The sequence below is a fragment of the Cotesia glomerata genome, linkage group LG4 (assembly GCF_020080835.1).
Source record: "Cotesia glomerata isolate CgM1 linkage group LG4, MPM_Cglom_v2.3, whole genome shotgun sequence".
NCBI lineage: Eukaryota > Metazoa > Arthropoda > Insecta > Hymenoptera > Braconidae > Cotesia > Cotesia glomerata.
Window position 1 is genome coordinate 20,374,703 of NC_058161.1, and position 22,779 is coordinate 20,397,481.

A 22,779-nucleotide genomic window follows, 5' to 3' on the forward strand; every position below is an offset into this window, starting at 1 on the left:
TCGCGTTACTTATCCTAGTACAGCTCTAGTGTGTTTACAAGTTAACTATTAAAAAAAAAACAAAAAAAAAAAAATTGCCAGAAGCCCGAAAAAAAAAATAAAACTACGAACTAAACCCGAAACTGGTGATGAGTGAACTAAAACGCGTCAGTGTTCACCATGGGCTTAAATACAACGGAGTTGTTTAGTCCCCCACCATAATACTATACATATAGTGACGATTGCACGTCCGGATTTGTAACGTTCGTTGGTTCTTTGTACTAACTAGTAAAATTCATCCCCGATTCACTTACCCCTCCACACTCACAACTCACACAATCCCAGTTAAGTAGAGAAGAGGAAGAAAGGAGAAAGATGCTGAAGACTCGTGCGGTCGTACTATATATATATATATTTATGCGTCCCTCGAGGAAAAAGCCCGCGAAATCCTCCCATCAGCTGTCCCGGTATATAACTAGGTATGTAGTGTTATTATATTATTATATATGTTTTATGTTATGTATTATTGTTATAGTAGTCATCATTTAATCCCTCGTTATTTATTTTATTCACCCGTGTACATATACAGGCTGCTCCAGGTTGCCATTGCCAGGTACTTGGTACTTGTGGGGGTTAGATCAATGCTGGATACTGGATACTGGATTTAATTTTAGATTCTCTCTGGGTGCTTCATTTCATGCTCAATGCTGGATTAAAAGTTAATAAAAAAAAGATAAAGACTTATACTGTATAGGTGACAATGAAAGAAAGATCCGTTGGTTTTTTAAGCGAGTAAGTAAGTATAGATCTTCTTCTTGCTCAACTTGAAATTTTGTGAATAATTAATTGAAATCATTACAAGATTGCTGATCTTTAAAAATTAAAAAAATTTTTTTTAATTAACTTAATAATTTTTGTAATATTATATTAATTAATTAATATTATTATCATTATGGAAAAAAATAAGAAAAAATTGAGATTTAAAAAAAAAAAATATAATTTTTAGGGAAATTAATGAAATTTTGCTTTGACAAATTACACTGTATTTTCTTAAATATTGAAGTTTTTAAAGAAATAAGCTCATCCTGATGTTACACTCCTCAAGAGCTTTCATTTAAGTACCCACTTGTATTTTTGATATATTTTTCATATATACATATATATAATATATATAAATATATGAAAAATTGATGTGGGTACTCAAATGGAAGGTTTTGATGAGTGTTATGTAAGGATGAGCTTATATCATTAAAAATATCAATAGTTCACGAGATACAAGGTCATTTCTTTATTATGTTATATATATTATAAAGATATAAGCTCATCTTGATGTTATACTCCTCAAGAGTTTTCATTTGAGTACCCACATGCATTTTTGATATATTTTTCATATATAGATATATACAATATATATAAATATATGAAAAATTGATGTGGGTACTCAAATGAAAGCTCTTGATGAGTGTAATGTAAGAATGAGCTTATATTTTTGAAAATTTCAATAGTTCACGAGATACAAGGTCAATTCTTAATTACTGACATTTTTAGAGATATAAACTCATTTCGATGTTATACTCATCAAGAGCTTTCATTTGAGTACCCACTTGTATTTTTGATATATTTTTCATATATACATATTAGGGTGGGTCAAAAAAATCGATTATTTTTTTTTAACTTCTAATATTGAAAAGTTGGTTCTCAGGCACCTCTAGAAAATGCTCACCAAATTTGAGCTCTTAATATTGATAGGAAGCTTATCCTTACAGTTTTATATGTTTTGTTAGTCTCTTATAAAAAAAATCATATCTCACTATTGATCAATTTTTTAATCAAATCCTTATACATGTTTTTGTAGAAAATTGAATGATCTACAAAAAAGATCTGATATGTGTAAGCGATTACATTAACCATTTCAAAGATATCCGAGATCAAAGTTTAAAAAATTGATCAAAAAAAAATTTTTTTTTTTTAATTTCCTACCACATTACATTTTTTAAACTTTGATCTCGGATATCTTTGAAATAGCTAATGTAATCGCTTACACATATCAGATCTTTTTTGTAGATCATTCAATTTTCTACAAAAACATGTATTAGGATTTGATTAAAAAATTGATCAATAGTGAGATATGATTTTTTTTATAAGAGACTAACAAAACATATAAAACTGTAAGGATAAGCTTCCTATCAATATTAAGAGCTCAAATTTAGTGAGCATTTTCTAGAGGTGCCTGAGAACCAACTTTTCAATATTAGAAGTTAAAAAAAGAATAATCGATTTTTTTGACCCACCCTAATACATATATACAATATATATAAATATATAAAATATATGAAAAATTGATGTGGGTACTCAAATGAAAGGTTTCGATGAGTGTAACATCGAGATGAGCTTATATATTTAAAAATGTCAATATTTCACAAGATACAAGGTCATTTCTTAATTATGTATCTAGAGATATTTTCTAATGCAGCCTAAATACTTATCATAATAAATTGACTATCAGTGAGAATGATATAAAACCTTGAAAAGGCACTTATTTAAATAGAGACCTTTGCTATGACACTAAATTTCACTAAAAAAAAACCCGATTTTATCATATGACTATTTTATCCTAGACACAAAATTTTTCTTATTCTCTTAATAATATACATTAAAAAATAGTCCAGTGTCTGCTAATTTTAATTAAAAATTTTCATTTATAAAAAAACTTTAAGTGCAATTTCATTTTAACTTAAGCATTATAAACAAGAAAAATTTATTTTAAAACTTTCATCAGAAGTTTTAAAAAATTTATATTTTTTTAAAATATTTTTTTAGAGCTAATTTAATGTTAAGAAAAAAAATTGTCTTTCTTGTAATTTAAGTGTCATATATATTTTTTTTTATGAAGAATATTATATAATCTTTTTTCTGATATAAAAATTTAGTTTGATAAATATTCTTCAGATTGATAGTAAATTGAAAAAATTTTATCTTCATTATTATATCACTTTACAAATATAAGAACAGTCAGATGTCTGGCTATTTTCAATATAAAAAAAAATATATAGATATATAGATGAGAAAAAAAATAAAGAAAGTGTAAATCTAATTTTATTTATTGCGCAATAAATCTCGAAAGAGAATTCGGGTATCTTTTTGTTTCCGGTATGGACAAAGAGACAAAGAAAGTTCCAGTAGATTTTCGGAAAAAGGAACCCGGTGTTTGTTGCTGATCATTTTTTCGAGATTTATTTCATTGAATAAAATTATTTAGCTTCTTCTATTAAAATAACTATTTATAATTTAATAATAAACCAGGAAATCAAAAATTTTCTATGAATATTTAATATATTGTTTATTTAAACTCGAAATATAATAATTTCCGTATTGATTCTTGCTGGTTGAATTTAAAGAAATCAGAATAATAAGGATTTATTGTATACTGAAATTTAATGGTTGGTTTCAATAGAAAATTACAAAGAAATTCTGAGATTACGAAAAAACTTAACTGAAATTTGTTTTATAGGCATTCAAATTTCTTGTAAAGCTTTCAATGATTTTTCTTTTATCGGGGATTGACAAAGAAAACCTTTTCTAGAGTTAAATTATTATTTTTTATTTTTTAAAAAAATTATTTAAAGATAAAAAAATTATTTATAACAATAATAATATCAAGATTTTAAAAAAATTTTATTATTATTTTATTATTAACATTGATGAAAAATTTCAAGTTTTTAATAATAATAATAATGTCAAAATTTTTTTGAAATTTTATTATTATTATTATTATTATCATTAATGAATAATTTCAAATTTTTAGTAAAAAATTATTATAATAATAACAATGCCACGATTTTTTTGAAATTTTATTATTATTCTTATTATTGATGAAAAATTTCATATTTTTTGTAAAAATTATCATTATAATAATAATAATAATAATAATAACAATGCCAAGATTTTTTTTTAATTTTGTTATTATTATCATTTATCAAAAAGTTCAAGATTTTAGTAATAATAATAATAATAATAATAATAATAATAATAATAACAATAATGCCAAGATATTTTAAAAATTTTATTATTATAATTATCATTGATGAAAAATTTTAAATTTTTAGTAAAAAATTATAATAATAATAACAATGTCTAGATTTTTTTGAAATTTTGTTATTATTATTATTATTATTATCATTAATCAAAAAGTTCAAGTTTTTAGTAGTAATAATAATAATAATAACAATAATACCAAGATTTTTTTCAAATTTTATTATTATCATTATCATTGATGAAAAATTTCAAGATTTAGTAGTAATAATAATAATAATAATAATAATGTCAAATTTTTAAAAAATTTCATTATTATTATTATTATCCACAGATTCGGTAGAATCTGGCGCCAAGTTCCGTTCAAATCCGTTGTAAACGGAGCGCCAGACTACCGACTGTGTTTACTGTAAGCAGAACGGTATTTCGAGGTTGCAAAATTTTATTTAATTATATGGTTCTCCTTTTTCCAAAATGATATATTATAAAATTAATTTATACTTTATTTTACTGATATTAATTAATTATAATCAATTATACCACTTAATTCACTTAAAATTATTAAATTTTATCAGCACAAACTATAGTAAGCCCAGAAATTTCGATCCTGACTTTTTTTCGATGGGGAATATCAGCGCCACAGACTAGATAAAATAAAAATGTGTAGCAATCCTTCCTATAGACACGCAACTACAGTAAAAAAAAGTGATTCATAGCTTGCATCTATGGCCGCCAGGGTGCACTAGAATTACATCTACATAAACTGTAGCTTCAAGGGGATAGTTTGCAGTAAAAAATGCAGTCAACACGAGATTTAAGTTGTTATCAATTGTAAATTTTCATTATAATTACAAAAAATACTAAAATCCGAACAAAAACAGTTTCACTGTAAAAAAGTCGCGCCAAGTCCACGTTCATAAGACTATTAGGAAAAAAAATTTTTTTTTTTTCTTTACAAAAAGATACAAAATAAAAAAATTAAAAAATCCGAGTAACCGATATGATTGTTCATGATTTTCGGAAATTAAAAAATTTTATTGTAAATTTAAAAATTAAAAAAATTTTAGAACGTACTTGGTGTGCGTCATTGTGTATTTCAATTTTTAAAGTCCTAGTAAATAAATTTTACGAATTTCATTAAAAGTAAAATATTTTGTAACCGCGCACACTAAATACGTTCTAAAATTTTTTTAATTTTTAAATTTACAATAAAATCTTTTTTAATTTCCGAAAATCATAAACAATCATATCGGTTACTCGGATTTTTTAATTTTTTTATTTTGTATCTTTTTGTAAAGAAAAAAAAAAATTTTTTTTCCTAATAGTCTTATGAACGTGGACTTGGCGCGACTTTTTTACAGTGAAACTGTTTTTGTTCGGATTATTATTATTATTATTATTATTATTATTATTATTATTATTATTATTATTATTATTATTATTATTATTATTATTATTATTATTATTATTATTATTATGGATGAAAAATTTCAAGATTTAGTAATAATAATAATGATAACAATGCCAAGATTTTTTGAAATTTTGCTATTATTATCATTATCATTGATGGAAAATTTCAAGGTTTAGTAATAATAACAATAATAATAATGATGATAATAATAATTAATAACAATATTAATTTATAGTTTGGTTTATATTGGCAATCCAGTCTAACACACTATTATTTAATTATTACTTTGCGACATTTCGCCTGTTATCCTTACAGGCATCATCAGACATTTATTCAATTAATATTTCATACAATTATTTTACAATTATCAATGGACGTTGGATATATGTAAAATAATTGTATGAAATATTAATTGAATAAATGTCTGATGATGCCTGCAAGAAGAACAGGCGAAAAATCGCAAAGTAATAATTAAATAATAGTGTGTTAGACTGGATTGCCAATATAAACCAAACTATAAATAAATTAAAACCAGTCATCAGGGAAAAAAACCCATCAAAAAACGTAACAATATTAATGCCAAATTTTTTTGAAATTTCATTATTATTATTATTATTATTATTATTATTATTATTATTATTATTATTATTATTATTATTATTATTATTATTATTATTATTATATGTATATATATACTAGGGTGATCCAAAAAAAAAAAAAAATTTCTTTTTTTCCAAACAGGCTTAAAAGTTTCTTTTGGGTGTAAAAAAATTACTGTGAAAAGATGAGCTCTTAATATTAATATTAAGATTGTCCTCATCGCATTTTTTTAATTTCCATAAGAATAACACAGGAAAAATTTTTTTTTGCTTCTTCTGATTTTTGTACCGTTTAAACGATTAATTGACTCATGAATAATTGTTCTTATCTTTATAGAGAATTGAACGCTCTACAAAAAAAGTCTGATAAAATTTTTTGATTTGTCCACGCGTTCAAAAGCTATTCAAGATCAAAGTTCAATTTTTCAAGAATTTGATCGAATTTTATAAATTACACCGAAAGTGTTGGTTTCAGTGTCAAAATAAGGATCAAATTTTTTGTCAAACATACATTAGACTTCTGATAAATGTTGACCAATGATTTTTTTTTATTCAATCAAGTAAATATGATACTTTTAAGAAATTTTTTTACAATAAACCAAAAAATAAACAATTTTATTCTATTATTATATTCATTTTCATATTATTAATAAATTTTTCTCAAAAAATTGCTTATTTATTTATAATAAATATTCATCTTTGATGTGATTTTTTATTACAATTTGGAAAACGTTGTCGATGGCCACGAACAACCTGTAGTAAATACTGCAACTGTTCTTCATTTTTAGTTAGGCAGCAGTTATATTATTCAATTAGTGCAATACCCCGTTCAGCAAGGTCGTTCGTTACTTTTAAAGTTTTAAAAAATTTCAGACAAATTTGAAGCTTCCTTTTTGTGTCCAAATTGGTGCGGCTTCTTTGTCGCCATCATGTATTAAAAATTATTTTACGAAGAGTTTTTGAAGTTCTTTGGAACACTATATCTGGTCCAAACTTGCCGATTTTTCTTCGTTCTAAAAAAGGATGGGATAACATTGATCAAACTAAATATAAAAGTGGGATAGAGAATGAAACTGTGGCAAGCGCTTTGAATGAAGGTAAGATAAAAATTATTAATTTCATCAATGATTGCTTACAGGTAAAAATTGTTTATTATATTTCCTTAATACAATCAAAACTAATACTTTCAAGTTATGTTTATTAATTTGGTTTTTTAGATGTCTCATCCTCGAGATCATTATCAAAAGCTTTTGTTATTATCTTTAGTTTTTCTTGGTAGTTGTCCAACCTATACGTACACTTTCAAGCGTCCTGGTGCTAAATTTAAAATTGTTATTATATAGATAACGATTTGAGCGACTTTGTTCCAAAAAACTCATTGGAGCTATTTAAAAAATTTAAATTACCCTCCGATATTATAGAAGAAGATATTTCTACATGGCCCAATGATTACAGTTTCAAAATTTGTCTGAAATTTTTTAAAACTTTAAAAGTAACGAACGACATTGCTGAACGGGGTATTGCATTAATTGAAGAATAGAACTGCTGCCTAACCAAAGATGAAAAACAGTTGCAGTATTTATTATAGGTTGTTCGTGGCCATCGACAACGTTTTTCGAATTGTAATAAAAAATCACCCCAAAGATAAATATTAAATATAAATAAATAAGCAATTTTTTGAGAAAAATTTATTAATAATATGAAAGTGAACATAATAATAGAATAAAATTGTTTATTTTTTGGTTTATTGCGAAAAAATTCCTTAAAAGTATCATAATTATTTGATTAAATAAAAAAAAATCATTGGTCAACGTTTATCAGAAGTCCAATGTATGTTTGAAGAAAAATTGGATCCTTATTTTAGCACTGAAACCAACAGTTTCGGTATAATTTATAAAATTCGATCAAATTTTTGAAAAATTGAACTTTGATCTTGAATAACTTTTGAACGCGTGGACAAATCAAAAAAAAAAATTTTATCAGACTTTTTTTGTAGAGCGTTCAATTCTCTATAAAGATAAGAACAATTATTCATGAGTCAATTAATCGTTTAAACGGTACAAAAATCAGAAGAAGCAAAAAAAATTTTTCCTGTGTTATTCTTATGGAAATTAAAAAAATACGATGAGGACAATCTTAATATTAATATTAAGGGCTCATCTTTTCACAGTAATTTTTTTACACCTAAAAGAAACTTTTAAGCCTGTTTGGAAGAAAAAAATTTTTTTTTTTTTTTTTTGGATCACCTTAATATATACATATAGATATATTAAAAACACCTTAAATATTAGTATTATTATAATTAATCAAAAAGTTCAAATTTATGATGATGATGATGATGATGATAATAATAATAATAATAATAATAATAATTATTATTATTATTATTATTATTATTGTTATTATTATTATAATTATAATAATGAATAATGAATAATGAATAATTTAAAATCAAGCAATTACAAGTATAATTGTTAAAATTTATGATAAAGCATTTAAAACAAATAATCAATAGTTTATAAAGGAACAAAGGAAGTAAAGAGAAGTTAAGCGTAGTGTACATATGTGTATGTCCATATAATATGAACATAACATAAAATTCAAGTACAGAGTAGAGTATTAGACAGTAGTATATGGGGCCTTTGGATTTTATTTGGGGAAAAAATAAAAAAGGTTCGAATTGAGAACCACTTGTTCTTCGGACAGCTGCGTTTCTCTTTAGCTGCGCATCTGCTGTCGGTTTAGTCCACGCGTGTGCTCTTTGCTTACACCGATCTCTCATGTCCTCTACACACACATTATTATTATCATCATTATTATTTATACTTACATTATCTATGTTATAACTATTTTCCCGAATCTGGATTTGGATCTGGATCTGGTTCGCTTCCGTTTCCAGAATCAGGAACTTGATCTAGAATTTTCAACATGAACCTACATTATATACCAATAAGTAGTTGGTAAATATTTAAACAATAATAAAAAAAAAAATAATTTTTACCTTTGATAATATTTAAATAGTATTTTCCAAAATTTTGGCCATCAGCAACTCGGGGTAGATGCTATTGGGAATAACAGACGGTGGAGAAAAAAAAATTCTTTGTCCCATTGTCATCGGATTTTCTCTAGCTCATTGGTCGAGGGTTTTAACTAAGTTCCCGGAAGAGCGTGTAGCCCCAGAATTATTTTCCCCATCTACATGGACCAGGTTTTTATTTTATTATATACTTTTCAGAGTAAGGTTCCTTTCCTTGTTCTGTTTAAAATTTAGCAATAAGACTAAACTTGGATTTAAAGTTTGTCTATGCAGATTTCATCCTCCACGCCAGGTTCGGGTTTTGTTAAAACTGGCTACGGCTTTACTTAGTATTATTATTTTACTACCCGTAGACATTGTTAGTTAGTTTTTGGGAGGAGACCTGCTGGGAAAAGCCACCCGCTATTTAGATTTTTACTGACCACTCGGATCTTCGCTTGACACCTGGGCAAGGACAGGTGAAATTTTTTAATGAGTCCGAGTTGTTATTTACTGATATCAGGGAACACGTCTAAGTTATAATTTTTTAAACTATTTTATAATTTTAAAAAATCTTAATTTATAACTTAAAAATTTTTTTAATATTTTTAACAAAAAAATGACAGAAAAAAATAAAATTTGAACTTTTGATTGATGGCTGTAATTTGTCAAATTTATGACTCAGGATTTTCAATGAAAGTTTTTTTTAATTCAAGGGCTACTTTCGAACCTTTCAAGGTCAAGGGTAGAGTAAAAAAAAAGCCTGTGTTTAATACAATTTTAAAATAGTTTTTTTTTTTAACTTCCCGCTAAGAAAATCGAAGATTTTATTATTTAAAGTGTTTTTCACTAAAAAATTGGCGAAATTTTTCGTAAAATTGGGAAGATATTTTTTTATTTTATTTATTTTTGCATCAAAATTTTACAGAATATTCTTAAAATCATACATAGTAATTTACAAAAAAATTTTAATTAATTTATTCAAACCATTTTTTTTGAAAAAATTAAGTTAGACATCTAAAATTTTTTTTCATTGAAAAAATAAAAAAAAAAATTTATTTACAAAAAACTTTAAGTGCAATTTTTAAAAAATATTTTTTTGTTCTAATTTAATTAGTGAAAATTAAAAAAATTTATAAAAAACTTTAAAAACTATAAATGCAATTTTTTAAAAATATTTTTTAGTTCTAATTTAAAAAATTAATAATGTCGGCTAATTTTAGCATTATGAATAAATGAAAATTAAATTAAGCGACATCTAAAAAAATTTTTTTTTCATTAAAAAAATTGACAAAAAAATTTTTTTAAAATTTTTATTTGTAAAAAACTACAAGTGCAATTTTTAACAAATATTTTTTAGTTCTAATTTAATTAATATAAATAAACCAAAAAATTTATAGAAAACTTGAAGAACTATAAATGCAATTTTTTAGTTGTAATTTAAAAAATTAAAAATCTCGGCTAACTTTAGCATTATATAGATGAAAATTAAGTCAGCCGACATCTAAAAATTTTTAGATTTTTTTTTATTAAAAAAAAATTATTCGTAAAAAACTATAAGTGCAATTTTTAAAAAATATATTTTTTGTTCTAATTTAATTAATGAAAATAAATCAAAAAATCTTCAAAAACTATAAATGTAATTTTTAAAAAATATTTTTCAGTTCTAATTTGAAAAATTAAAAAAAAATTAAAAATTTCGGGTAACTTTAGCATTATAAATAAAAAAAAAAATTAAGTTAGCCGAGATTTAAAAATAAAAAAATATTGTTTTTATTAAAAAAAAATTTTTTTTTGTAAAAAAATTTTTTTTTTTGTAAAAAAACTATAAGTGCAATTTTTAAAAAAATATTTTTTAATTCTAATTTAAAAAATAAAAAAACGTCGGCTAACTAATATAATATTTTTAAGAAAGTAGCAGAAAATCCTACCAATTTTTTTCATTACCTTAGATGTAATCTTAAGTAGGTGTATAAAATAGTAAAAATATTTATATTAGATTTTCCGGACATATTGATAAGTGATGGGCAGGTGTTAGTCCCTGGTAGTTGCTTGTGCTCTTATTAAGTATTTAATACTTATTGGGTTGTTTAAATTTAAAGGTAGAAAGAACAAAGAGGATCGCTTGCCATCTGGGCCCATCGGACACTTTTATTTTTTAAACGTTCAGTTCCCTTAATGTACTTTATACTTGTATACTTTGGCACTTTGATGAGTACAACCAGTTTGTTGTTATCAATATAGGCTCCTTTGTTTTTTTATTCCCTAACTTAACTTACTCATCACATCACTTATTATATTCCATTGCAATAACCCGTTTTTATTTTTTTATTTCTTCATTACTTAAATTTCGAATTTCCGTCCACTAACATACCAATGATGTAACTATAAAACAATATACCTATTTTTCGGTGAAAATAATCTCTAACGACCATAAAATTTTATTTCCACTAAAAAAAAAAAAATATTTATTTAATAACATCTCAATAAGTACATAAAGAATGTCTATAAAAAAATAATACGAAGGAATACTTTTGTTACACAGAAAAAAAGGTTCACTTGAGCCAAGAAAATATTTTTTTGACAAGAAATTTCACTTATTCCAACAAAATTAATTCTCTTGCTTTAGAAAATACGTATCTTGATCCAAGAAAATTTATTTAAGTCAAAAAAATCTTGTTATTTTGAGAAAATTCAGCCTCGAGCTCCAAAAAATTAAGTTCTTGATAGAAGTTAATTTTCTTGTCTTGAGAAAATTTCTCTCTTGCTCCAAAAAATTAAATATAAAGATAGAAGTTAATTTTCATTAATATTTTTATTGATTAACATGTCAAAAGGCAAAATCAAATAATATTTCATCATTTTTTTTCATTCAATATGTATAATTGCACGATAAAATAATATTAAATGGGTATCAAATATTGTCGAGAAAAATTTTCTCAAGGTGAGAAAATTTTTTTCTCAGCTTAAGTAAGTGGCGCTGCTTCCCTAAAGTATCTAAAAATTTTGATCAAATATAAAAATTTATTGTATCAAGTATTTATGATAGAATTAAGAAAAAATAACTTCCACCAAGAATACACGGAAAAAAGTAAACTGTAATAAATAACAGTCGATTTATAGTAAGTAATGATCAACTGCTAAAAATTACCATTTCAAACAGTAAAATCGTGATTTTACTATTCACTTTATAATATTTACCATTTAAACGTTACAATTTACTCTTTACATGGAAGAAAATACTATTTCAAACAGTAATATTCGCTATGTAAATGTTTAAAATGTTTAAGTATAATAATTGACAATTCAGACTTTGATATTTATCATTTCGTACCTAAAAAATGATCTTATGATATGTAAAAAGTATAAAATAAAGTTAGTAAATTTCTAATACAAGCAACGTCAATATTTACAAAGTAAAATGGTAAGTTTTAAACGCAACGCTAAAAATCAAACTGTCATTATTGACTTGGTTGGACTGGTAAAATGTATATTTTAAAAGTATAATTTTTACTGTTTCAAATGTTAAATTCTCCCAGAGTGAGACCCCCTTCTCTTTCATCTGAGTTCCCCTTCTCCTCATTATATCGACTATATATTGAAATGGCAATTTTTACTGTTTGAAACTGTAATTTTTTAAGATGAAAGAGTCGTTATTTACTATAGTGACAGCTACTAATCACTTATTTTGGTTATTAAATTATAAATTGTGGCTTTTATACTTTCTACATTAAGTTCTGTATGTAATATTTATATTTTTGCCACCCCGATGTCCGCTTTATTGTTTGAAACTATAAAAACTAACCGGAATCCGAGTAAATATTACAGTCTACTTTTTTTCGTGCAAGAATTTTGCTCTCCAGTAAAGAAATTTTTTTATTTAAAACTAAATATTTAACACTTTTATGTGTAAATTTAATTATTTAACATTTATCCTGTTAAATCAACACAAAAAAAATTCGGTGAAAATAATCTCAAACATGACCATAAAATTTTATTTAAGGACATCTCAATAAGCCCATAAAAGTCAAAATAAGTTGTTTAAAAATTAATAAAATTGTTTACAATAATATTTTCTTTGTGATCGGTACGTTACTTTTAAATAGCGAGTGTCTAGTAAATTTAAAGGGCGTTTATATCTGTATATATAATATATATATTTAAAAATAAAATAAAAAAAGCATATAGGTATATTGTGAAAAAAACGGACCTGAGGGGGTATTAAGTTGCAGCAGATTTAAGTAACCGGCGTTACAGTTTGAGACGGGTTTTTCAAAAGATCTTTGTTCGGCTGAAAGTGGGTCTTGGCAGTTGTTAGGAAAAGGGACATTTGTTGGGAAAAAAATTATTATTATTATATATTGCGTCCCGTTTATTATTATTATTATTATTGTAGCTTACTTTTTTGATGATAGTGATACAGATGTAGAAGCGTAGTTCTGATTTAGTTATTGATTTACTCGCGGAATTTGAATTTAAAATATACGTTGCAGTTAACAGGAAGTTTAAGTACGTAATACTCTTGGGTGCGGTTTTGTCAGCATCAAGCCTATTTTTCGGTTCACTGGTTTATGTAAATAACTCTTTGCTAGGACAGTTTGCAAGCTAAATTGTTTTTTAATTTTAAAAATTTTTATTTAAATTTATAAATTACTTAAAAGAAAAAGTAATTTAAAAAATTGGTAATTTATGGGTAAAATATTAAAGATAAAAAAAAATTATTTGTTAAAAAATGTTCGCTGTAAAATTTTTTAAAAAAAGTTCTTTATAATTTTCCGCGACAGTGAACACTGTGGCTAAAATTTTAATTTGCACTTTATATTGCCAACCGCAAAACTCTACTTGCGAAAAGATAAACAAGTAGCGCCATCTATTGGCGCTACACGGAACTATGACTTGAATCAAGGTAGCGATAATAATGTCAAAAAAAAAAATATAATTTAAATTTATTCAGCGTCTTAATTACAATTAGAGCGGCTAAATATTTACGTTTTAAAAATATGTATATTTGCGATAAATATTATCTTTGTTTACCAGTACGTCAGTCGTCGCTATGTCACTTGGGTAATAAAATTAAATAATCTTTGTTTATTAATTCAGACTCTTTTAGTTTCAATCAAGTTAAATTGGATGGAATGAAAATTAAACAAAACTATAAATAATAAACAATATCACACCTTACAACTTAAATCTTATTATCTGGCTGATAACGAACCCGGGTATTAAATATTACTTGTACTTCCGCGGTTTAAAATAGAAATAGAAAATATTTGTTAAATATAATTATTCTTTCTTTACTTTTTTTCAATGATTTAATTTTATTTTACACAGAAAGAAAAATTTCTTGACTGAAGAACAAAATTCTTGGCTCAAGAAAATTTGTTGGGTGCCTGAAGGAAGAACGAAGTTGTGTTGGCCGAAGTTAAAATTTTTCTTTCAATTCTATTCTTGGTGCAAGTCATTTTTTCTTATCATAAATACTTGATATAATAAATTTTTATATTTGATCAAGATTATTAGATACTTTAGGGAAGCAGCGCTGCCTACTTCAGCTGAGAAAAAAATTTTCTCACCTTGAGAAAATTTTTCTCGAGAATATTTGATAGCCTTTTTATATTATTTTACTGTGCAATTATACATATTGAATGAAAAAAAATGATGAAATATTATTTGATCATCCCATTTGGTATTTTAATCAATAAAAATATTATTGAAAATTAACTTCTATCTTTATATTTAATTTTTTGGAGCAAGAGAGAAATTTTCTCAAGACAAGAAAATTAACTTCTATCAAGAACTAAATTTTTTGGAGCTCGAGGCTGAATTTTCTCAAAACAAGATTTTCTTGACTTAAATAAATTTTCTTGGATCAAGCTACATATTTCTCAAACCAATAAAATTAATTTTGTTGGAATAAGTGAAATCTCTTGTCAAAAAAAAATTTTCTTGGCTCAATAAATGTTTATCATTGAATGAATTATCAAGTAATAATTGATTTAAAATGAAAAGGTTAAAAATTTAAGCACCAAAGTAATTTAATAAAATAAAATATTACCTATAACTAATAAAAATAATTGCAATCTTACAAAATAACATTAAATTAATATCTAATAAAAATAATAGGCTTATAATTCTGTAGTTAGTCTATTTAAAAAATTGCGTCACTAAATAAAACCTGTTTGGACAAGTGCGCTGATAATTAGCTAATCAGAATGCAAATAGACAAAAAGCCATGTTTTATATAAAAATAATTAAACAAAAAAAAGATGTACAAATTTAAAGATTACAAGTGTTATTAAAATAGATGGTACTACAATAGACACCCAAGACAAGACATAAAAAAATAACTATATTATATTTATAATGTACAAATTTATTGAAAAATATTAAGCGACTATTGGGCGCCAGTAAATCGCTCCATAATATTTATTTAATGTCTATTCTCATTAACTTATAATTGCTTTACTGAAATTCAAAGAGCTCGAAATTTTTGTTGGTGGGAGGACCTCGTGATTCCTCGGTATAAAACCATGCGCTGATGGTTAATTACCTTTTAATAATAAGTAGTCATAGAACGCGTCTGGATAGTTTGTCGCCGAATTATTTTTTTTATTTTAATTATTTTTTTTTTATTTTAATTTTTTTTTTTTAATATTTGTGAGTGAAATTATGATGGACGTGCAAGAAACTAAGCAATGGCCTCAGTACTTGGCTGCTATTACAGGTAATTATTTTTCTAATGTACTGTACTATGTATTAAACTTAATCTTTGCAGATAAATTAGTAGAGAAAGTTCTGGGAGTAGTACTATAGTTATTAAGGGGTATTATGAGCTAGAAAAATGAATTGAAAGTAATTTTTGAGGAGCCGTAAAAAAAAAGACAATTTTTTTTTTTAAGGTATTTATTAATATTTGAAAAATACAAAAAAAAATTAGTAAAAAATTGACAATCCTTTTAAAAATCTGGAAAAAAAAATTGTTATTCCATGAAATAACTGCCTGAAAAGTTAATTAATTTTTGTAAAGCTCTTTTTGAGTTTTCTGAACTTTTTTAAAATTGTAAATATTTTAATTTGGGGATAAGGATAGTTCTTAAGATAGAGAAGTCTATAAAGAAGACTTAGACCAAATTGCAAGCAATTTGGTTCAGTAGGAGTTGAAAAAAAATTAATTTGAATCAAGAGAAAAATTTTGGGACCAAGAAAATAATTTTAAAGAGTTTCAATTTCTTGGATTAGGGGGAAAAATTCTTGAATTGAGTAAAATATATTTGAACGGATAGTTTCTTAGTTTAAGAATTTTTCTAGTCAGATTAAGGAGACTAGCAACCTTGCAGTCACTATGTGACTTCCGTGACTTGTGAATTATGAATAAATAAAGTTTTGATTTATTAAATAATGACTTTTTTAAATTGCACTGTATTTTCTTAAATATTGATGTTTTTAAATATATAAGCTCATTTTGATATTATACTCGTCAAGGGCTTTCATTTGAGTACCCACATGCATTTTTGATATATTTTTCATATATTTATATATATAAGTATTTGAAAAATATGAAAAATTGATGTAGGTACTCAGATGGAACGTCTCGATGAGTGTAACATCGGGATGAGCTTGTATCTTTAGAAATGTCAATAGTTCATAAGATACAAGGCAGTTTCTTCATCATTGAAATTTTTAAAGATATAAGCTCATCCCGATGTTTCACTCATCAAGAGCTTTAATTTAAGTTCCCACTTGCATTTTTTATATATTTTTAATATATACATATATATAATATATGAAAAATTGATGTGGATACTCAAATGAAAGGTCTTGATGAGTGTAATGTTGGGGTGAGCTTATATCTTTAAAAATGTCAATAGTTCTCAAGATACAAAGTCATTTCTGAAATATTGACATTTTTAAAGATATAAGCTCATTCCAATGTTACACTCATCAAGAGCTTTCATTTGAGTACCCACATGCGTTTTAATATATTTTTCATATATTTATATATATAATATATACAAATATATGAAAAATTGATGTGGGTACTCAAATGAAAGGTCTTGATGAGTGTAATGTCAGGGTGAGCTTATATCTTTAAAAATGTCAATAGTTAACAAGATACAAGGTCATTTCTTAATTATGTATCCTAGACACAAAATTTTCCTTATTCTCTTAATAATATTGATGAAATTCTTCAAAATTATTTACTTGATTTAAAAATAAATTTTTTTTTTCTGTGTAGAACCTAAAAAATCGTGGTTATCGTTTTAAAAAAGACAGTTTCAAGAAAAACTTCTTTAAAGTTTTTCGCAGTCTAGTTCCGGCCAAGCTGGTTTAAATGCCGTGTCAATAAAACAGCTATATCTCTAAAAATAATTTGAATTTTCTAAAATCCTCTTAAAGACATATTCTTAAAGGGATAATTTTTGAAAATATAAAAAAAAAAAAAAAAACAGTTTTTTCAAATTTCTTCACCAAAATATCCCCTTAAGACATTTAAAATAAAGACTAAAAAATTAAATAAAATTATTTTTAGCAACACTATCAATGGGAATCGCAGGCTCGCACATCGGATGGACATCACCGAGTCTTCCTTACCTAAAATCAGAAATTTCTCACTTGCCGATGAGCAACGACGACAGTTCGTGGATTGCCTCGTTCTTCCTTTTAGGATCAGTGCCAGGAAACCTCCTGGCTGCGTTCATCGTCGACACGATTGGAAGGAAGCTCAGCCTCCTATTAGCAGGCGTTCCCTTGACTTTGGGCTGGCTGCTGATAATCTTCGCGCGCAATGCTTACTACCTCTACGCTTCGAGGTTCATCAGCGGGTTCGGGATGGGCATAGTCTACGTAGTTTGCCCGATGTATATCGGCGAAATCGCGGATAAGAAGATTAGAGGTGCTTTGGGGACCTTTATTAAATTGATGGTCACCTTCGGGGAGCTTTACTCCCACGCTGTTGGACCCTTTACGGGATTTCACGAACTGACCTGCGCGTGTTTATTGATTCCGCTCGTTTTTTTTATGACTTTTATATGGATGCCTGAATCGCCGTACTATCTAGTGATGAAGGGTAAACACCAAGAGGCAGAAGATTCTCTCAAGACACTCAAGAGGTAATTGTAAATAGTTAATTTTGTTAAATTGCACTGTACCTTCTTAACTATTGACTTTTTTAAAGATATAAGCTCGTCCCGATGCTACACTTATCAAGAGCTTTCATTTGAGTACCCACATGCATTTTTGATATATTTTTCATATATATATATATATATCGCGTGACTAATGCAAAAAGTTCGCATAGCTACAGGTTAGTAGGGATCCATGCTAAAAGGGCGCATAAAAAAATTTTTTTTGCCATTCTTCTTGAAATCGCTCCAAACGCAAAGATCTGTAAAAAAAAAATTCGAGTATCCTAAAGCTAAATGGGCGAACTCAAGACATGCGCCCTTTTAGTTTTTAGAAAAGTAGTTCTTAAAGCTAAAAGGGCACATAAAAAAAATTTAAGTTTTTATAAAAATTTTGATAAATAGCTTCACAAGACATAAAATAAAAAAGTTTTATGAATAAAAAAAAATTTCTTAACAGCCGGTCCCTACACGGAAAGAATAAGATGACACTGGGTATCATCCTAGATTATACTCAGTATTATCTGTGGTGAAAAAAAATTTCAGATAGTAGCTAGAAAAATCCAGATTATACTGCGTGATATCTGGATTATACTCATTGTAATCTGGATTATACTAACTACTATCTGAAATTTTTTTTTTACTCAGTATAATCCGGGATGATATCCAGTGTCATTTTGTTCTTTTCGCGTACGATTGCAGCTTCATATTTCTCTTCTAGACAAAGAAGAATTTTGAAAAAAACGCTCTGCTACGTAATAGATTTTTTAATTATCTATTTCGTATAGCAGGGTGTTTTTTTCAAAATTGTCATTTGTTTAAAAGAAAAACATAAAACTTCAATAGCTTCATAATCATGAATGCACCGAGGATAGTACCGTTTCTTGCAGTGAGTGTGACGCGAGAAAAAGAGGGGATCGGCTGTTTTTAAGTACTTGAACAATATTGAAAAAATAATAATTTTTAACTATTTTTATACAAGCAATGGATAATTAAATTAATCGAAAACTAATGGGATTGAAATAATTTTCAAATAAAAAATAAATTAATACAATCACGCATATCTTGCAATTTTTTAAAAATATTTTTAATTGTAATTTTAAAAGAGTGTATGTTGAGTTAGAATACGCCTCTTTCGTATGAATCTACCGTTTTTTTTTTTAATTTTTAGGCTAAAAATGAGCATTTTAATGAATTATTTAGAAAAAAAATTTATAAGCCCTTTTAGCTTTAGGTCATAAAATTTTCAAATTCCTAAAGCTAAAAGGGCGCATACTTTGCCATACGCCCTTTTTGCATTAGTCACGCGATATATAAATATATAAAATATATGAAAAAATGATGTGGGTACTCAAATGAAAGGTCTCGATGAGTGTAATGTCAAGATGAGCTTATATCTTTAAAAATGTCAATATTTCACAAGATACAAGGTCATTTCTTAATTATATAAAATTCTCACCAGGTACAGTACCAAAAACGGCCTCCAGGAAGACATGGACCAGATGACCAAAGCAGTGTTAATGGACATGAAGAGCCGAGCTGGCTTCCGCGATATTTTCATGACCGAGGGTAACCGCAAAGGATTAACAATTTGCTTTGGTCTCCAACTAATCCTCCAATTCAGTGGAATCGCGGCGATTGAATCGTACACTCAAGAAATAGTAGCTCCAAGCGAGTCAGGCCTAGCTCCAGGAATCTCAGTAATTATCCTGAGCGTCTGCCAACTGGTAGCAGGGCTGGGCGCTGCTGTCCTGGTGGACAAGCTCGGAAGAAGACCTTTGCTATTGAGCACTACCTTGTGCGCAGCTGTGGTTCTTATGGTCAGCAGCGCCTTCTATATCCTTAAAATAGAACTCGGGTGGCCTCTAAAAGGCCTCGGTTGGATACTAGACTCTTCCGTGATCCTCTATGAGTTCATAATCGCTTTAGGACTGAACCCTCTGCCTTATATGATGCTCGGCGAGCTCTTTCCGACAAATGTCAAAGGAGTTGCTGTCTCTATGGCCAATATTTGGGGCTCCATGCTCGCATTCTTCGTCGCTAAAATGTTCCAAGTGGTAACAGACACTTGTGGAATGTACGCCAGCTTCGCTTGGTTCGCTGCTTCTTGTGTGCTTGGTCTGGTTTTCATTCAGTGGTTCGTTCCCGAGACCAAGGGCAAGTCTCTCGGGGAAATTCAAGACGAACTTAATTGCAGGAAGAAGGTTAAGACTATTAATCAGGAGGTTTATATTAAGACGATTGATTTTTAGGTAAATTTTCTGGAATTTTTCTCTATTGGATTTTTTAGGAAATTATTAACAATTTTTTCGGCTATGATCTAATTTTTTATTAAAAATATAAATGGGTGATTCTCTGTAAAGACGTCTTAAATCTGTCCAAAATTGTCCGACCAAATTATATTTGATTTTTTTACACGGAAAAAAGTAAACTGTAATAAATAACAGTCGATTTATAATAAGTAATGATCAACTGCTATAAACTACCATTTCAAATAGTAAAATCGTGATTTTACAATTCACTTTATAATATTTACCATTTAAACGTTACAATTTACTATTTACATGGAAGAAAATACTATTTCAAACAGTAGTATTCGCTATGTAAATGTCTAAAATGTTTAAGTATAATAATTAACAATTCAGACTTTGATACTTATCATTACGTACCTAAAAAATGATCTTATGATATGTAAAAAGTATAAAATAAAGTTAGTAAATTTCTAATAAAAACAACGTCAATATTTACAAAGTAAAATGGTAAATTTTAAACGCAACGCTAAAAATCAAACTGTAATTATTGACTTGCTTGGACTGGTAAAATCTATATTTTAAAAGTATAATTTTTACTGTTTCAAATGTTAAATTCTCCCAGAGTGAGACCTCCTTCTCTTTCATCTGAATTCCTCTTCTCCTCATAATATCGACTATATATTGAAATGGCAATTTTTACTGTTTGAAACTGTAATTTTTTAAGATGAAAGAGTCGTTATTTACTATAGTGACAGCTACTAATCACTTATTTTGGATATTAAATTATAAATTGTGGCTTTTATACTTTCTACATTAAGTTCTGTAATATTTATGTTTTTGCCACCCCGATGTCCGCTTTACTGTTTGAAACTATAAAAATTAACCAGAATCCGAGTGAATATTACAGTTTACTTTTTTCCGTGTAGAAAAAAAATTAAGGGCTACAAAACTATCAGCTTAATGATAACAAATAAACAGCCAAATTAATTTTTATTTTTCCGATATTTGTGTGTCTTTTGCCATACAACATCACAGGGGGGGACTGTTTGCCAGGGGACTGTTTTTTTTTTTTTTTTATCAAATTGAGAAAAATCAAGCAAATTATTTCAATGCATTCAACTTTTCAAGTTCTCAATGAATGTTTACATTAATTAGAATAATATTAAGACTTATGGATCGAATTTTATAAATAAATTATAAATAAAAATAGTTGCCAGGGGACTGAGTTTTGAAGTGGCCCAGACACATATTTCCAGCACAAACGGTGCTTTGACACTAAATAAAATGTCGATAAAGCGCTAACAGCCCTATGGTTATTAACTCAAGGCTAGTTAGGTCCTTATAAACCTTACAAAAGGTAAAATAACACGCTGGATTTTTTTTTTTGGCTTTGAACTTCTGGCAAGGGACTGTTCTTAAAATGCCTGGGACAAACTTTGGTTTAATGAATTCAATGAAACAAATTAATTTTCGGTACTTTTTATTGAAGAAGATTGTTAGTTAACTAATTAAGTTTATAAACATTATGGACCAAATTATATATTATCGACGAATAACTTAAAATTTAATCTTAAAGTATTAATTTTGGGAATGGGACAGTCCAGGGGACTGTTATTTCGGTGGTTTACCAATTTATAGCAAAAAAACCAAAATTTATTTCATTTTAGTTTTCAATGCTTCAAATAGAAATGTTTTTTTACTTTCAATTTTTCTAATAAAAAAATGCCTGGGACAGCGAAAAACATCCTTACAGAAAATCACCCATTTAGAAAATTTGCGAAATTCTGTTAAAGTTTTTTTTTTAATTTTATCTTTAACTTACAATTTTTATTAATTAAAGAAATCTAAAATTTTTAAATTTCGGCTAATTTTAACATAATCAAAAATTATAGTTTAAAAAATTAAAAATTCAAACTTTAAATATTAATTTTTCCATCTTTAAATTTAATATTTAAATTTCACAATTTTATTTTTACAAAATAAGTGAAAATTACAATTTTAAACTGTAATTTTTCATAAAAAATGCCTTAATTTTTTCTTTTATTTCGTCTAACAAATAAATTAAAAATCCAATGAGAAAAATTCCACTGAAAAAAAAATTCTCGAGCCTACAAAAAATAATAAACAATTAAATTTTACGTTCTAAATTAAACCAACAAAAATTGACCTTTAAACATCAACACAGTAAAATTCAAAGATTAAGTCTTTAAAATTTATTTATTTATGTTAATTCAGAGCAATTTAACCTCGAGAAATTTCCTAGGCTGTTTACTTACTGCCTATAATAGAATTATTATATTATTTCCACACAACTATATCAACTTGATAAAGTACCGACTTGATAAGAATTAATAGAGTCACCTTGTAC

General features: G+C 26.6%; 1 protein-coding gene across 2 annotated transcripts; it reads left to right on the forward strand.

Annotated features, from left to right (window-relative positions):
• Positions 1–20,467, forward strand: LOC123263831 (facilitated trehalose transporter Tret1-like). 2 transcript variants are annotated; one of them, XM_044726861.1, is made up of 4 exons: positions 1–458; positions 569–775; positions 17,568–18,147; positions 19,622–20,467. In XM_044726861.1, exons 3-4 carry the CDS (start codon positions 17,579–17,581, stop codon positions 20,409–20,411), a joined length of 1,359 nt encoding a protein of 452 aa, XP_044582796.1. In that variant the 5' UTR covers positions 1–458; positions 569–775; positions 17,568–17,578; the 3' UTR covers positions 20,412–20,467. The 2 variants fall into 2 exon arrangements, with proteins under 2 accessions (XP_044582796.1, XP_044582795.1); XM_044726860.1 differs by lacking the exons at positions 1–458; positions 569–775 and adding an exon at positions 15,463–15,761.
• Positions 20,468–22,779: the final 2,312 nt, after the last annotated feature.

Coding starts and splice junctions, on each gene's coding strand:
- LOC123263831 (XM_044726860.1), top strand. CDS start 15,707: ATGATGGACGTGCAAGAAACTAAGCAATGGCCTCAGTACTTGGCTGCT. Junction 15,762..17,567: donor GTACTTGGCTGCTATTACAG/GTAATTATTTTT, acceptor AATTATTTTTAG/CAACACTATCAATGGGAATC. Junction 18,148..19,621: donor TCTCTCAAGACACTCAAGAG/GTAATTGTAAAT, acceptor AATTCTCACCAG/GTACAGTACCAAAAACGGCC.